The sequence below is a fragment of the Canis lupus genome, chromosome 27 (assembly GCF_048164855.1).
Source record: "Canis lupus baileyi chromosome 27, mCanLup2.hap1, whole genome shotgun sequence".
NCBI lineage: Eukaryota > Metazoa > Chordata > Mammalia > Carnivora > Canidae > Canis > Canis lupus.
The window spans coordinates 7,028,712-7,046,738 of record NC_132864.1 but is presented as its reverse complement, the minus strand read 5'-3'; the positions used below and the strand labels follow the sequence as shown (position 1 = coordinate 7,046,738).

Below are 18,027 nucleotides of genomic sequence, written 5' to 3'. Positions count from 1 at the left end.
CCAGGTCTGCATGCAGAGAGGGGGATTGCTCTGGAAGGAATAGGAGACCAGTGTCCTCTCACCTGCAGCTCCGTGGTACCCAGGAGACAGGCCACACCCACTGTCTGTTCCCAAAGCACTAGGTGAAGGGAACCCCCAAGGCAGCCAGCAGGCTCACCCAGGAGACCACCCCAGGGCACCCCACCCCTCAGCACAGGGAGTCAGCAGTGAGTCCTACTGCGTGGCCTGGAGGGGCATCCCTGGAGGAGCTGTGCCACCACCTGCACTTGTGCCCCGCCCTGTGCCCGCACCCATGGTGCACCTGCTCAGGCTGTCTTCTCCCCTGCTGCACTCCCACACTGCTCGGGCTCCCAGGACCAGTCCCCACAGTCTCTAAAACAACTCTACTCTCCACATACCCCTGTCCTTGTGGTTTGCTCTAGAATCGCCCTCCCCCGTCCCCCCACCCGGCTTCCAGCCAGTACTGCCCTCCACCACTGAAAGCACCTGTGGTGGCAGGATGCAGGGTCCTTGCTGCCTGCTGTGTTTGTGCAGATGGAGCCACTGGGAGGAGTACAGCCAGATCCTGGCCCAGTAAACTTGCCTATCCTTTCCAGGGCCCAGGTGTCAGCAGGAGGGGCTTTATTCGAGTAATCATGTCCGCTTAACATGACATTTTGTTCAGATTTCATCCCCACCAAGGTACCTAATGAGCTTTCAAACAGGATGCAACGCTCACAGAGCAGGACTCGGTCCTAAGAGGCCACAGGGCAAGGCCACAGCCAGCGATAGATTGGGGATGGGAGGCACAGGGGTTTGTTTCCAGGCAGACAGCTTTAGATGGGGGCGTGGGGGCATGGGAGGAGGCAAGCCCTAGGGTCCCAGCGTGCTTCCCTGGGCTCCTCACGTTGAGTGGCGGCTAGGCACAGCCCAGTCTCCTGGATCGGCTCTTGCCGGTGTGGACAGGATTCCCATGACCCACCGCAAGCACGGACACCAGAGGGCAGGGTGGTCTCAGGTGTGGCAGACACCTGTCTGTGTACCTGTCTGCGCTCCAGGAGCCCACAGCACATGGGCCATGGTGGTGCCTTCGGGGCCGGCGCATACTCACTTTTTTGGCCTGTAGTCCGGGATGGTCCTGTCCAGGGAGATGCGACCGCTGAGCTGTGCATTGTACCCGTATTCCTCGTACTTGCTCTCTGTCTCCAGGCTGTCCTCGCGCAGGGTGGCCGCCATGCCGCCCTGGCCCAGGCCCCCTGGTCCCTCCACCAGGCCGATGGGCTTGGCGAGGCCTGGAGGGGAAACGGGAAAGGAGGACAGTCAGGCAGGCCTACCCAGCCTGCCCCCAGCCTCTGTGGGCAGCCACTTTCTTTCAGGCCCAACTCTAGGAATTCAAGGAAAGGCTATTAATTAAAATTTGTTTTCAATAAGTTAATTTTAAAAATGCAACATAGTTGCCCACGTGCTCACCGACCCTTGATGTTGTGGGAATTTCTGATGTCATGGCACACACAGTGGGACACTACCTGAAGTGGAGCCCCAGAGCCCTGACACAGAGGACATAGTGGTGCTGCAGGGTCCTGCCCCCAAGGGCAGAGAGGGACGGAGGTCACCTGGAGATCAGGCAGGAGAGGTGGCCTCTGGGGGGCGGGCAATGGGGCCACCAGGGATGTGGGCACATGGGCTGCCAGGGAAGGCCGGGCCTGGGGCTTTTTCTTCTGGAACATTCTTCCAAGTAGTCACAGAGAAGAATGTGACAGAGAAGAATGCAGCTCGGACAGAGGGAGTGGGCACCTGGGCAGGGTCACCGTGGGGATGGTACGCTGACTCTCTCTGAGACAGGTGAACTGGGGCATGTTGGCTCTGGGCGGGGGCACCCCAGGGCACTGTAGTGCAAGCCACAGAAAGGCGGGATGGGGCCCAGGAGGGGAACCGGAAGGCTGCCTGTAGTAGTGGGTGAGCATACCTCAGCCTAAGTGCCTGCCATCGGAGTCACAGCACAGGGCATGCAGGCAGGGCTCTTCTCTGTGCCACCCGCCCCCTCAGGGAATAAAAGCAGGAGGCCATGCACTGAGGGGTGCAAACCATGACCCTGCAGCAGCTGCCACCCTCCCCGCCCACACGTCCCCCCCCCCAGGACATCATCCCCAGAAGCCCCCTGGGCCCTCCAGCCTCGCAGAGCTGGTGTCTTGCCCCAGGTTCTGCAGGCACCTTCCCATTGCCTGCACTGCTGCCCGGCTTACAACCCTGCGGGAGGGGAGCCCCGGGTGCCTGGACCTCAGAGTTTTCTGGAAGGTTCCATCTTGAACCGGCAGACCTATGTTGGTGTTTATGTCAGATCAGAGGATACACATTGTATGTAAAATTGAAAAGCTACATGATACATAAATCACTTCTGCTTCTTATTTTAATATAGCAAAAATATATCTAATCATGTTATTTTTAAATGTCTGTGCTATGCTGCATTTTCCACTTTGAAAAATCTGTAAATAGCTGTCTTTCAAAGGCAGATGTGTCCCCAAACCTGAGGGGACAGCAAGGTTGCTAATGATGGGGGGGGGGCCAGGGGGCTCTGCTGCCCAGGGTAGGGGTGGGGGGGCCCAGAGGGGGTTGGGGCCCTGGGGGTGGAGGACCCAGGGGGCAGGGCGGCGTCCTGGGACCAGACAGGTGGGTTCTGGAGGGGGTGGGCCCTGAGAGTGAGGGAGGCGGGGGGCTGAGGGCCTGGTGGGGGGACCCCACAGGGGGGTGGGTCAGGAAGGGGGAGACAGGGCTGGGCAGCAGGAGAGGGAGGGTCCCAGGCTGTGTGGGGTCAGGCCCTGAGAACCCACTGGGCTGCTCCACATCAATTTTTCGCTTGTCAAAGTGAGACACACTCATGTCAGAAATTCCAAACCCTGCAGAAATCTATGAAAAGGAAGCGTTGGCGTGTCCTGTGCAAGCCCCGCTCTGCAAGGACATCCCCCTCTGGTTGGAGCCAGTTCGCAGTGTCCCTGCACCCACTGTCATTTCGGGGTCTGCCTCTGGCTCTGCAATGAGGGCGCGTCCCTGGCGAGTCCCGGGAGCCTGAGGCTTCTCTGGCCGGCCCGCCCCGCCCCGCTCCCTCCACTCTTCCCAGTGTGTGTCTATTCCCAGGTTACCTTTGTGACCTCAGGAGGGACACTGGCTCTATTTCTGGAAGTGTCACTTTAAACAGCCTCTGTGCACTCCCTAGCGGATTAAAGGAAAAGTCAGGATTCTACCGGGACTTCTGTTCAACGGGCACGCGTGTCATTTAGACCTAGATTTTGTTCTACAGCCGTATAAACGTACACGCATTAGCTAGGGGGCTGCTGTACAATGTTGTGCCTAGTTAGCAACACTTAAAATTTCGTCACGAAGGTAGATGGCACGGTGTTCTTACAATAAAAAATTAAAAAATAACATATTGAACTGCCCCCCAAAGGACAGAAATAGCTATGTCACTGCCTCTACATTGTCAAAGTCACTTAGAACAGCCCATTTTGCTCTACAATCGCAACCCAGCTTCCCATAGCTGGCCTGGGGGTTGGCTTTAAAATGAGCAGCGAGCCCACCTTCACCAACCCCTGCACCTGGACAAGTCGCTGGCTGTGGGGTGACCATTGGGGAGCCACGGAAGCCACGCAGCCCAGCCTGACCGCACTCACACCCCTCCATGGAATGTCAAGGCAGCCTCACTTGCTCTTCTAGACACTATTAACTTCTTCCAGTGCAAAATTACATGCACTTTGGTTGGCTCTAGGCTTGGATCTTGATTTTCTGTACACTTTCGGAGTAAAGAGGTAAGGATGATAAGTAACAATATTCATGGAGCTCAGGCTTTAGACACAGGACCACAGCCAGCAGTCCCCATTTCCCCGGGCCCCAGATAAGAGCCGTTTGCTTGGAGGAGCCAGCCCATTCCAGGGGGAAGGATGGCAGGAAGCCTGTGACACAGGACAGTGCACGACACCAGCATTCCCCCAAATCCGTGAAATTTGCCCAAGGGTGTTTCCTCGTTTTGGGTGCTTTTACAGAAAGTGAAAGACAGATGTCCTCGTCGGGAGGGAGCCCCCTAAATACGGCTGTGGAGTGAGGCACCAGAGGACAAGACCCTGGGAGACCCAAGTGTTCCCAGGGCTCCACTGGAGTTGGTGGACCCTGAGAGCCAGAGGCTGAGGACTGGGCTGACACCTGGTCCCGATGGAGACTTGCAGCTGGTCCTGAGTGCCCAGGGGCCAGGCCTTAACCCCAGACTGCAGGTTTGTGGGAGATGGAGTCACAGGGCCCCTCATCAGCTCTTAGAGACGTTCCATAGATTCTCCTTGGTGGTAATCGTGCTATAAAGTCCCCGAGTGTAGGATCAGGGAACACATGGGGTTGGGTTCCTGTGAGGCCCCAGTCCCACATTTTCACCAACTCCCCAGTATGTAACCTGGTTAACACTGCCTCGCTGAACACATTCTGCTGACTTGTTAGCCCGCAGCATGTAGCTCAGGAGCCACGGAAACTCTCGTGGCACCAGCGGTTCTCCCCATCCCCCAACCCTGAGTCCTTCCACTGCAGGCCTGGGGCGGTCAACACAGCGAAATCACCCACAAAACCACCACCACATGAAAAAGAGGTGTGGACAGACCTTGAACGGAACACTTGCTCACAGTGGGAATGCTGAGGCCCGGCCACACCTCGTCCACCCCAGGCCAGTCTCAGACTTCCTGCTGCACTGCCTGCACCCTACAACCACCCCAAAGACCAGCAAGTGCTGATTTGGGTACAAAGAAACCCAGTAAGCAGGCAGATGGGCCAATGCAGAATCCCTGACCTGAATGAAGGATAGCAACCGTGGAACGTGGGCAGTGTCTGGGCTCAGCAGCCGCACCCCTAGGACCCCACACCTGGGCCTTGGAGACAGGGCTCCATAGAGGAACAGCGTCCCACAGATGGCAGTTCTCAAATTCAGGCCAGCATCCTGAGGCCTGGTTGGAACAGGCTTTAGGGGCTCACATGGAACATCAGGTTCACAGGTACTGGGTAGATGGAATGCTAGCGTCCCCAGGAAGTTTCCAGGGGTGCTGATGCTGCCTGGGGGACCCCACCTTGGCATGGAGCAGGGGCTCTGGGTTTTCTGTGGGCGCCAGCCCTGTGCTGCCCGTCCCTGCAGGGCCTTTGTTTGGAACCCACCTCTGGTCCCAGGTAAGGTTCTGGGCTGGCCACTTCTGGGCCTTGCCCTGTGCCCTCTGATCCTGCCCACTTGGTGTTCCCTGACCCCTGACCTCTGAGCAGCTGCAGCGGCCCTGAGAGGCTGGCCCTGGCTGGAACGGCAGGGGGAGTGGTCAGAGCCATCAGCTCTATTACAGCTCCACCAATTAAAAACCCATGGACCTGATTTAGTTTTTATGGGGTCATGCACATCAGTGCTTTCCTATGGGGCTTCTAGGACTCATCGTCCCTCTTCCCACTGTTGGTTCATGTTCTCTCACATAGAGTTCCTTCTAAAGAGGCAGGATTGCTTGATCCCTGGGTAATGAGGGCAAATGGAACCAGAAGAAACTTAGAAAGATTGAAGGTGGCCTGGCCGTTCCTGGGCGTCCAAGGCCTGAGCTCCATGGAACCCATGCCAAGGGCCCTGGGGTCGACACCGACACCCACAGAACTGGCTTCTTGCCCTCATATGTCCTGAAGTCCTGGCTTCTCCAGCGGGGCCTGGTGCCAGGGTGCAGGTGTGACATGGTGTCTCTGTTCCTGCCGCTGCCCTCAGGGGCTCATCCCATCAGTCAGGCCACCAAACAGGAGATAGGCAGGCTCTGTAGCCTTGTGCATGGAACCGTGGTTAGCTCTGCTCTTGGCCCTGGGGACCTGTGGGGGGTGGCCTTATTTGGAAATGGGGTCTCTACAGAGGTAATTTCGTAAAGACATCCTGAATCGGGGTGAGTCCTAACCCCATGATTGGGGTCCTTTTAGGAAGAGACAGATGCACACAAGAGAAGATGGCCATGTGACAGCCCAGAGACTTGGCCACAAGCCTGGGAACAGGCAGGGATGGAGGCACCGGAAGCTGGATGAGGCCAGAAGCAGGCCCCCACACCGCCCCTCGCCTACCCCGGCCTCTAGAGGGAAGAGGTCATGCCACACTGGGTGTCAGGCCTCCAGACTGTGAAAGAATGAATGTCTGCTGTTTGGGCATTGAAGCATGAGCTTTGTCAGGGCAGCCCTGAGACACCAGGAGGCAGGCCCCCTGCCACACGGCCACTCAGACCTGCAGCCAGCAGATTCTGACCACTGGACACACAGATGGGAGATGTCCCTCGGAGAAGGCGCTCACCCCCCTGCAGGCTGCACAGATGGGTGCGCATCACGAAGGTCCCCCGCCTCCAGAATGTGAGGGAGAGGCGGCTTTTCCTGTTTGAAACTTTGCACTTCCTCCTCCACGAGAATCAGAGCACCAGACTCTTCCTTCTACCCTTGAATGAGAAATGATTTTGAGAACAATGGGAAATTTGCATGCATTAGCTCTCCCTTTGAAATGTTGTCCAGAAGACTTCTCTGGTGATTAAACAGAAGCCACACCTCCTGCTTGCTACCCTGGGACTTCCGGGGACCACAGGCTGGTTGTGGCAGCTGATGGTCATTACACCGGCACTGGCCGGTGGCCAGTGGGGCCTGCTCTGCTCCTCGTTTCACAGAGGGACCCCTGAGGCTCACAGAGGGTGAGGCTGTATAGCCTCCTACCGACACATCCAAAGAATTTTAGAGGGAACCAGTAAAGGTCACCAATATTACATCTTGAGGGACACCTGGGTGGCTCAGTCAGTTGAGCGTCTGCCTTTGGCTCAGGTCATGATCCTGGGGTCCTGGGATCGAGTCCCTCATCAGGCTCCCTGCTCAGCGGGGAGTCTGCTTCTCCCTCTGCCCCTCCCCCTGCTTGTGCATTTATGCACTTGTGCTCTCTCCCTGTGTCAAATAAATAAAATTTTTTTTTAGAAAATTTACACTTTGGGGGATCCCTGGGTGGCTCAGCGGTTTGGCACCGCCTTCAGCCCAGGGCGTGATCCTGGAGATCCGGGATCGAGTCCCACATCGGGATCCCTGCTTCTCCCTCTGCCTGTGTCTCTGCCTCTCTCTCTGTTGTCTCTCATGAATAAATAAATAAAATCTTTAAAAAAAGAAAAAAAAGAAAATTTACACTTTGACATCAAGGACATTAATTACAACTACTTATTACTATTAGTACCATTTCACGCTGCACTACAGCAAAGGTAGGAAGGGGATGGACAGGGGGTGGGCAAAGTGTTTTACTGGAAGCACCTGGCTTATGAGCACTAGGCTCCGTGTTCATCATGCACCTCAGTAGCAGTTCCAGGTGCTCTTGGGGTGTGGAGGCTGAGAAAATTAGGCCATTCCACTTTAAGTGGCGTTAGCACAGGTACAGCCATCCCAGGCCCCTGTGAATAAGAGCTGAACTTTACCTTACTTCAGTTACAGGAAGAAAACAGTTTAAGCTTAACGCCCTAGAAAGTCCCTATTAGCATGAGAACAGAGCCCAAGCCAGTGGCAGGAAGTCCCATATCAGAATGAGAGGAGAGCTCAAAGCCCTTGAAAGCCCCATATCAAAATGTAAACAGAACTTGAGGAATTGCTCCAGCCCTTCTGGAGGTCCCTGAGACCAGCCCTTAAAACTAAGCTGAAACCCACCTCGGGGTCCAAGTCCCTGCTCCGCTGTGTCGGGTGTACTTGGACCCAGGCTCGAGCTTGTAAATCAACCCTCGTGTGTTTGCATCGGTGTCGGCTCCTTGGTGGTTTCTCGGATTCGTGATCTCGGGCAAAACGGGGGAAGCCCTGGGACAATGCTTCAGGTGACCACAGGAGGCTCTTTTGGACACTTGCTCATGGACTGATGCACCTCGTGGACATTGCCCCTCCGGGCAGGTAGAGGGGCTCCCCGTTCATGGGGCCGCCTCTCCCTACCCCTTGGACTCCTCAGTCAGGCTGGAGACAGGGGCGGTGCTGCAAATACAGCCAGCGTGGCATGAGGAGAGGCCAGCTGGCCGTGGAGAATGAGTTTGGCCACATCACGGCACCCAGACTGGCTGGGGGCATCTGGAGAACCCCTGTTTACATCAAAGAGGGGAGCCTCATGTCTCTCAAAAACTGAGATTCCAGCAAGCATTCTGGAACCTTCTTCAGCGGAACAGGCATCCCATGAAACTGTCTGCATCCTCCAGTGCCACAGCCCCCAGGTCTGCATCATCCTGGACGTGGTGTTGCCCTGGGAGGGGGTCAGGAGGGTGTGCCCACCCACACTTGGTCCTCCAGCTGGAGAAGTCTGTGTTTTGCTTTTAGTTTCCACTTGAAATTATTGTTCGAAATATCTCCCATGTTATTATACATAAGACTGAATTATAATTAATAATTATCTTCTAAAGCACCATGTAATATCTTATGGAATAGATATATAAATATTTCCGTAGCAGATCTTGTGTGTGTTTATTCTTATTTGCTGGCTCCTTTGGCTCTGGCTCTCCCAGGGGCCAGCCCCTCCCGCACTCAGTGAGCTTGTCACCGGGCAGCACGGTGTCCCCACACGGGGTTCCAGCGGATATTTCATCCCGCCAGATACAGTGGTGGTCAACAGTGGGCATGTGCCCACGTGGGTTAAATCACCAGCAGAGAGCGCCCTCCTCTGGTACCTGGAGCACCCAGAACAAGGGGCTCGAGGGCCAGCTTTGTGGCCTTCTCTGCCTCTCCCCTCCCGCTTAGCTGTGCTCCATCCTGGTGCAGGTGGACTGAAGCCTGGCTGGCTCAAGTAGTGCAGCCCCCGGAGGAGGCTGGGCAGATGGTGGCACTCCCAGGAGTCCAGAGGGCCCCAGGTCTCGGTAGAGGCAGTGGGCCCCCAGCTACAGAAAGCCAGTTGTCAAGGTCAGGGCACCTACTGCTTCTAGAACATTCTCTGGTCTGGAGCTCTTGCTTAGTGAGGTGGGTTTGGTTTCAGAGGCAGGGACCTGACTTCTGGAGGAGAAGCAGCTTTCCTCTGAACACACTCCTGCGGTTGTTGGAGAGGAGTGTATACTTCTGCAAAAAGCTTCCTGAAGCCCATAGCCATTCGTTTCTATGGATAATCATTTGAAGCTCCTTTCAATAACCCGAGGGAACACACTTTCTAATTATGAGAGATAATTTGGATGCCACCACAGTGAGGAGTGAGTCTGGGACCCTGAGAGCTCCTGCTCGCCCATGGGAATCATGGGGCGGGGCCCAGCGGTAGAAGCAGCCTGTCAGGGAGGACTCAGGTGTTGGTGCCATTGCCCACTGTCTCTTGATTTATGGACAACAGAGGCACCTCTGTTGTGGGGCTAGAGGTCGGGGCTGCCACACTCCAGACCTAACCCACCTAAGATACCAGATCTTCTAGACCTCTAGACTTCTCTTCTAGAAGAGAAGGCAGCGAGACAGATTCACCTCTGAATATCCGCAACTCATTTCATGTTTTCAAAAGAAAAATAGCATTAAGTTAACAAAGGGTCTGCATCTCAGCATGGGTGTGATGGGCTCCAGAGGCTACATGATGGTTCCCAAAGATGCCCCCGTAAACCGGGCTTTGCCGATGGGATCACTGTCAGAACCCTGAGATGCGGACAGTGTCCTGGGTCGTCCAAGAGCGACTTCTACGCACTGTCAGATGCCCTTAAAGCAGAGAGGCTGTGGGAGGTTTGACGCACATGATAGAGGGGACCATGAGTTCTGAAGGCAGAGCCCAGACGCAAAGGGACGCCTGCATTCCCTGGGGGTGGGAAGGGGCAGGAAGGAGCCTCCAGAGAGCCTCCAGAGAGCCCAGTCCTGCCCATGCCTTGGTGTTAGCCCAGGGACCTCCAGAACTGTGAGAGGATAAATCTGGGTTGTTTTAAGCCCATCCGCATGCGATGACTTGTCCTGGCAGCCTTAGCACAGGGAGGGGACACAGGCAGAGTGCACACAGGCAGTGCTGTATCCCCCGGGGATGCCACGGCCTGGTGCTGCCTTTTGGAGCTGTGTGTGTGATCACTGCACCACACTGCCTGGCCCTGAGGCTCCTCACAGCTCCCCTACCGGCTTCTCCAAACCTGGGTGCCAGCACAAGGCAGGGAGGCAGCAGGCCCCCGTGCAATCCGCGACAGAGGAACTCTGGGCAGGCATACAATGGCCACATTTGAGGCTGACAGGGTAGGTCTGCAGCGTCCCTGGACCCGCCGAGCGGTGGTCTGCAACCACGGATTCTACAAACCACCTGGACATTTCAGGGAAGAGCAGCCGGCATGGAGGGACCGGGGGACTTGGGGCTTAGAGCATGTTTCAGGGCACTGCCCTCCGAGAGCTCCCAGCTCCTTTGGAAGGATCCAGCCGCCCGACTGCATGCGTGTGCTTCAGCACAAGGCCTGCCTCCTACACAGGCCTGGGGGTTGGATGCCTGCCCCAAGCTGATTTTGCATGGTCCCCTGGAGGTTGAGAGGTTGTGCCCCTGGTTTAGATGGATGGGGAGGGTGGGGGGTTGAATAGTAGCCCCAAAAGCTGGAACCTACGAGCATGGCCTTATGAGAAATAGGGTCTTTGCAGGAAGGACTTTGAGATGAGAACATCTGGGATTAGAGTGGGTCCTAAATCCAATGACAAGTGTCCTGGACCACCTGAGGGGCTCAGTGGGTGAGTGTCAGCCTTCGGCTCAGGTCATGATCCCAGAGTCCTGGGGTGGAGTCCCACATCACTTCTCCCTCTGCCTCTGCCCCTCCCCCTGCTTGTGCTCTCTTTCATTCTCTCTCTCAAATAAATAATAAAATCTTTTAAAAAGTGACAAGTGTCCTGATAATTTAGAGGGGCTCAGAGAGACCCACAGAGAGGAGAAGCCACATGATGACAGAGACAGAGATGCAGTCAGGTGCGCACGAGCCAAGGAATGCCAAGGATTGCCAGGAGCCACTAGAAGCTGGAGAGACGCCTGGAACAGATATCGCCCCAGAGCCTCCAGGAGGAATCAACCTGCCAACACTGGTCTCAGGCTTCTGGCCTCCGGACAGTTAGAGGATAGGTTCCTGTTGCATAAGGCCATCCGGTTTGTGGTCACTTGTTATAGCAGCCACAGGACACTCCTACAAGGGGAGGGGATAAAGAGGAGGAGGAAGACGAGGGTGTGGGAGGGGAGAGTAGGAGAGGGAAGGGGAAAGGTGGGAAGGGGAGGGGAAGAGGGGAGAGCTTCCAGGGAGAGGGACTGGGCAGACACTCTGGTCACTCGGCCAGCCTCTATTCTCTCCATCTGTTTTATTAATAGAACCACAGTTTGTTTGGGGTAGAAATGAGTTCGGTTAACATACTCTCCTCCCTGGGCTGACCTTGCAGCCAGGGGTGGCATGTGACCAAAATCTGCTCAGTAAGATTTAAGTGGAATTTCTGGGAAGTGTCTAAAAGGCACAGACTCAGCTGGTATATGTGGGTTTCTTGCCTTTTTCCTGCGGTTCTTCCCCCTTTCTCCTGCCTGAAATGAGGACTCAATGCCCAGGGCTGGAGCATCCACTGTGTGACCATGAGGCTGAAGGCCACCCAGTAGGCAGGGAGGGGTTAGAACCAAATGGGGTTGGGCCCTTGAGGATGGCCGTGGGCCCTGTGGGTCCTGCTTCCCCTGAGAGGAACAGATGCCACTGCAGTCAGGCAGTGGGCATCAGGGCTGCTTGGGACCCTGAATCTTCTCTTCCAGAGACGCTGGGCAGTGGGCAATGCCGCAGAGGAGCCAGCTGCCTCCCCGCAGCCCCTCCCCACAAGGAGGCCTGGGCTGGTCATCCCAAGGCCCCTTCCAGCCCCCATCCCCAGAAGATCCACTTCACACCTGCCAATCCACACCTTCCAGACAGGGTACCTGGCACATGTGGTAGGTGCCTGCAAGAGTTTTCAGCTCGAGGGGAAGTGTGGTTTTCAAGCTTTCAGCTTCTTTGAGTCACAGATTCCATCTGTCACAGTGACTTCAGCCAACGTTCCAGGAGGAGTCAGCCCCAATGCAGCGGCTGCTGGGTCACAGGCTAATCTGAGAGGAAGACGCAGAGCGAGGGCCTCCAGAGGAGGAAGCAGGGAGGCTGGCCTCACCAGCAAGGCTGGGCCCAAATGCCCTCCACATCCGGGTCCTCCAGCCGACAGACCAGCCACCCTGGAATCCACCAAGAATCTTAGATTTGACACAACACCACCAATTGCTAAAAAAGCAATAAATATCCAACAAGATGGGAAGAAATTACAAGGACAGACGTGAAGAAAAATGCGAATCAGTGAGATGAGTGCTTTTGCAGAGCAGGGAAGGGATGTTGTCTTGAATATCATGAACTTCACGTTTTGGGTGGGGGAAGAAGTCAGAGGGACAGATGGCCCTCTATGGGGGAGCATGCAGCCTTGGACAGAGTGAGAGGGGGCAATTCACAGCCCCAGGAGCCTGGAAGGTAGGCGCAAAAATCCTGTCCGCTGAGGCACCAACAAGGCCGAAGACTGTGTTCTCTGATGGCAACCACAGGTGCCACACATGCCAGGGCCCTGGCACAGGGGCGGAGAGGACGGGCTACCCCCTTCCCCCCTGCTTCCCTCATGGTCAGTCCCACTCTGAGTCGCCCAGGAGGTGGGACTCTGAGGTTTGCAGAGGACAGACTGCCTGTCACCTGCCAGCCAGGGCTCCCACCTTGCCCCCCTGCACCCTCAACCTTGGAAGCCCCCTTCCCCAGGGAGGGCAGGGTGCAAAAAGCAGTGAGCAGAGCATCCCGCCAGCTTCCAGCTCCTCTCTTTCTTCGCCCTATAAAAATGTAGGCCAATCTAACACACCTGCTATTAATTTTGATGATTAGCAAGTAGAAGGAAAAGCAGCAGGCCCCGCTTAGCTCTGTGGGAGATGGTTCCTCCGTGCCCCTGCCTCAGGTTCTGCGTACCCACTCTCCCCACATGCAGTGGCAAATTCCATTTCAGACAGGTCTGTTAAGGATCTCTGGGGACCCGAACTAGTGTCATGTTGTCAATCGCCAAAGACAGACCGCCCTTCTGGAACTGTGAAGTTATGAATATTTTGCAGGACATGGCAATACCTGTAAGATATATTCTCACTGCGACCAGTCAAGTGTTTGATAAATCTTCATACATAATGTGAATATTTATGGGGACAAAGCATGCAAAATAAGGAGTGACTGGAAATATCTGGCAAAATGGATTTCCTGGCTCTTGCTCTCACCTTGTAAGCGTGTGAGGGTGTGGAGTGTCCTGTGGCCTGCTCCATCCTGACCTCCCCAGACCTGAGCTCAGGGGGCAGCAACACATCCTTCATGGTTCCAAGGCAAACACTTGGGTCCCTTCTGCTTGGGTGCCAGAGCCAAGCTGCCACAACTCAAACCCCACTTTCACCCATGTACTGACTGTGGGCAAAATACTCAAGCTTCGTGTGCCTCAGTTTCCCCATCTGAGTTAAGGTGACAGTGCTCCCTTAGGGGATCCACACTCCCCCCAGGGGCTCCCCTCTATTCCCCAGGGTCCCCTCCAGCCACAGGGCCTTCACTGGTTGGCAACATCCTGGGCCAGAGGAGACAGTCCAGGGCCTGTCTGGGGGTGGGGGCAGAGTAAAGAATACCTGATCTAAGCTGGCCCTCACTGAGTGCCGGACAGGTCCCTACCTCCTGGGTCCTTCTGACCCCAAAGGCCCCAGGTCAGGGATGGAGAGGCCGGGGTTGGGGGTCTGCCCTTCCAATGCCTGGCAGGACTCTCAGGAGAGAGGAGATGGGGAAGGTCTAGAATCTGGCCACATGATTTCTGCAAGACTAAAACACCTATGCTGTCTTTTCTCCTCATCTGTGTTCTACAGCCCTGGGAGGGAGAACATGCCCCACACCCCTGTTCTCAGGGGGCAGCTAGGGCTTCTTGCCCCTGGTAGCAGTGCCTATGGTTCCATGTCTCTGCCCCCAGCAGGGACACCTTTCTGTCAGGGCCTCACTGGACACAAGGCTATCAGACCTACACTTGTCTGTACATAGGTGCGTTTAGACCCAACTTGCCTTCCTGCCCTTCTGTCCTCCTTTAGCCATTCAGGATATTTGCTTCCCTTTCTCAATGTTTGGCTTTTCTCACTATGCAGGATCTCCTCCCATAGCCATCCGTCCATCCACCCATCCATCCATCATCCATCCCCTCACTCATCCATCCATCCATCCACCCACCCACCCACCCACTCATCCAAGCATCTAGCCACCCAACCACTCATCCATCTATTCATCCACCCACTCACTCATCCATCCATTCATCCATTCATCCACCCATCTACCTATCCATCCATCCATCCATCCATCCATCCATCCATCCCTCCATTTAGCTACCTGTATATTCATCCATCCATCCATCCATCTACCCACTGATCTACTCATCATTCCACCCACCCACCCACTCATCCAAGCATCTAGCCACCCAACCACTCATCCATCTATTCATCCACCCACTCACTCATCCATCCATTCATCCATTCATCCACCCATCTACCTATCCATCCATCCATCCATCCATCCATCCATCCCTCCATTTAGCTACCTGTATATTCATCCATCCATCCATCCATCCATCCATCCATCTACCCACTGATCTACTCATCCATCCACCCACCCACCCACTCATCCAAGCATCTAGCCACCCAACCACTCATCCATCTATTCATCCACCCACTCACTCATCCATCCATTCATCCATTCATCCACCCATCTACCTATCCATCCATCCATCCATCCATCCATCCCTCCATTTAGCTACCTGTATATTCATCCATCCATCCATCCATCCATCTACCCACTGATCTACTCATCCATCCACCCACCCACCCACTCATCCAAGCATCTAACCACCCAACCATCATCCCTCCATCAACCACTCACCCATCTACCTTCCCACTCATCTACTCATCTGTCCATCATCTATCCACCCATCCACCCATCCATCTACCCATCCATCCACCCACACACTCATCCATCCACTCAAACATCCTTCCACCTATCCAGTGAACAAATATTTATTAAGAATGTGTTATGTGCCAGGTATCATGCTACCCATCTGTTCAAATACTGCCCAATTTCAACTATTTTTCTTCCTTTGCTCATATTTCTGAGGACCAGCTATGTGTCAGGCACTTGGCTAAACACTTTGTATGCATTATCTTTTTTTTTTAAGATTTTATTTATTTATTTGAGAGACAGGGAGCATGAGCAGGGGTGAGGGGCAAGGGGGAGGGAGAAGCAGACTCCTGCTGAACAGGGAGCCTGACTTGGGGCTCAATTCCAGGACCCTGAGATCATGACCTGAGTAGAAGGCAGACACTTAACCAACTGAGCCACCCAGGTGCCCCATTCGTATGTATTATCTTATGTAATCTCCTCAAAATTCAGAAGGATAATCATTCTTCCTATTTCACTGACATGGAAACCAAGGCTCAGAGAGAGGAAGTGACTTGCTCAAGGCCACCCAGTTGGAGGTTGGACCCAGATCCATGTAACTCCTTATGTAGCTCAAACGCCTCCCCTTCCATGAAGTCCCCCTGGCCATCCCCATCAACATGGTCCCCCCTCTTGTGCTCCTCTGAATTTCTGCATTGCTAGTACTTGGCTGTAGACTCTTGGAGGAAGGCACCATGCTCTGAGCACCCTATTATGCTCCACAACAGACAGCTTTCTGTGAAAGAAGTGTGAATGGATTAAGCCACTCCCTGATGCCCTTCCCCGACTTCCTGAGGAAGCCTGAGCACCATGCATTTCTCAGCAGGGTGGGCTGATCAGGAAAGGAACTATGGGCTTGGTCAGGTGGGGTTGGCTGGGAAGATAGATGCACTGGGGGTGAATAGGCTGAGCCATGTCAGCCACTCATCCTACTGAATGGAGACCACAGGCTGGGCAGTGCTCCAAGACCTTTGCACGTTCCCCTTGCTCAATTCTGGCAGCAACACCATGAGACAATGTGACTGGAACCCACCTCACAGGCGAAGAAGCTCCAAGCAAGAAGAAACCTGACCTCGCCGTAAGAGGTGGGGTGGTGCCCACCCTCCACTGGCAGCCCACATTCTAACCACAGCACTCTCCTCCTACCAATTAAGATAAGCTGGTTTGCTTCCCTGTCCACTGCTAAGTGCTCAAGCACCAGAATATTAACAGGCATTTTCCACAATCTGCTCGAAATGCTGTGAAAATAGTCCCTGCATACGCCAGCCTGTTTCTCAGAAATGAAATCAAAGCTTGCTGGTTTCAGACAGGGGCTACACACAGAGCTGATCTGACCAAACTATTCTGTTAAAAATAAAAATAGTCCCTTTTCTTGCTGTAAGAGGCAGGAGCTATAATACCTGCCGCTGATCTAAGCTAATGTTCTCACCAGTCTCCAGGGAGGTGCACAGGGCAGGGACCCCAGAGCCAGACATGCCTGGATTCCAATCCCACCTCTGGCAATGCCTGACCTGCCTTGGCCCAGTGATGGGAGGACCATCGCCTTCCCAGGTTGCCACAGGGGTGTCGTGGCAGGGCTCCGGGCACTCAAGTGGCACCTCCATCCACTGCTGTCACCACCAGGTGTGCGGGAAAACACCTAGGACGGCTGTGCACCCGACAGCCTAGGGTGGGCTATGAGCAAGCCCGTTCCTGGGGTCTCACTGGGAAACATGGCAGTTGGGAGGAGGCCAGCTTGGGGAGGGAGCAGCCTTCCTCCTGAGAAGGTTCCCTAGGAGATGCACCCCACCCAAGAGCCTGCTGTATGTTTCCCCAGCCTCCCACCTGTCCCCCCAGCAAACACCAGGATGGAATCACCTGGGGGGTTGAGGAGGGAGCCAAGCTATGTGGATGGGGCCAAGGTGGATCCAACTGCACCCCGCTCCCTGCAGACCTTCTCCCAGGCCTGCTCCCATCCCAAGCCCCCCCGCACCTGGCCCCTACAAAGTGAACACTGACCACCTACGTCCATCACGCAGAAGGGTGCTGTCCTCCCGGTGCCTGGGGTTCCCCTCACCTGACACGCACTTTCTCACGCCCCCTATCAGAGCCAAAGCCAGAACACAACCTAACACATGCTTGCTTTTTAAACCTCCATTTCAGGCTATAGCCGGGTTTTAGAAAGGGGGGGTGCTGTGAACCTCCATTCTCAGCTGGTGGCCTCGCTTCCTGCCTTCCTCAGAAAATGGAAGAATTGGAAAAGAACCTCAGAGTTCCCACCCATCTGCTGCCACAAAACCGGCCTCTCATGCACTCCTCCCCCCATGCACCCGCGCCCTGGTGCTCCCTCCAATCGGAAATACCCTCCCTGCTCTGTCTGCTGCACCGACCTGTACCTGCCGACCTGTACCTGCCCGTTCTCGGTGAGGGGATGACCCTGGGGACATTGGATGCTGTGGTTGTCACAAGCAGGGAAAGTGGGTGCCTCTGGCATCGGGCGGGTGGAGGCCAGGGGTGCCGCCTGCCATCCAGGCCCACGTCTCCTGGGTCACCGCAGAGCAGCTCGCTGGGTCTGATTTCTCTCTGCCCACCCCGTCCACTAAACTGACTTTATTGGGTCACCAGCGCCCTGCCAGCTGGTGGCAGGACAGTGTGAAGACTGACCTCGCAGAGGAAGACAGAATGTGTGCACACAAAGAAAAGGCCATCTGCAAGCTGGAGGAGTGTTCCCACCAAAACCCAGAGCTGCCAGCACCTTGACCCTGGGCTTCCAGCCTCCAGAACCCTGAGACAACAAACATCTGTTGTGTAAGTCGCCCGGTCTGTGGCAGACGCTAACGGCAGCCTGAGTGGACTCCCACGGCTCCCAGATTTGTCTCCAGCACAATCCCCACAGCCAGCTCTCTAGCCATCCCGCCCATGCACTGGGCAATGCTGCCCCAGGACTTTGGCACCTGCTGGGCTGGGAGCATTTCCCGCCACCCCTGAGTGACCTACTCTCACTTCAGTCTTCACTTACACCTCATTCTCTCCCTGAGGCCGTCTCTGGGCATCCAGCAAAGATGCCGGGGCCTCCCACTGACACTGTCCTTCTCTACCTTATTTTGCTCCTTAGCGT

The 18,027-nt window shown here is 55.2% G+C and overlaps 1 protein-coding gene across 3 annotated transcripts in view; it reads right to left on the bottom strand.

The window, feature by feature from the left end:
• The window catches only part of GALNT9 (polypeptide N-acetylgalactosaminyltransferase 9), an 80,045-nt gene that overhangs the window by 51,989 nt on the left and 10,029 nt on the right, over positions 1 to 18,027 (bottom strand). For all 3 annotated transcript variants that reach the window (XM_072802029.1, XM_072802028.1, XM_072802030.1), the window contains exon 2: positions 1,091 to 1,271. In XM_072802029.1, coding sequence (XP_072658130.1) covers positions 1,091 to 1,271 — 181 coding nt within the window. The remainder of the gene's footprint in view (positions 1 to 1,090; positions 1,272 to 18,027) is intronic.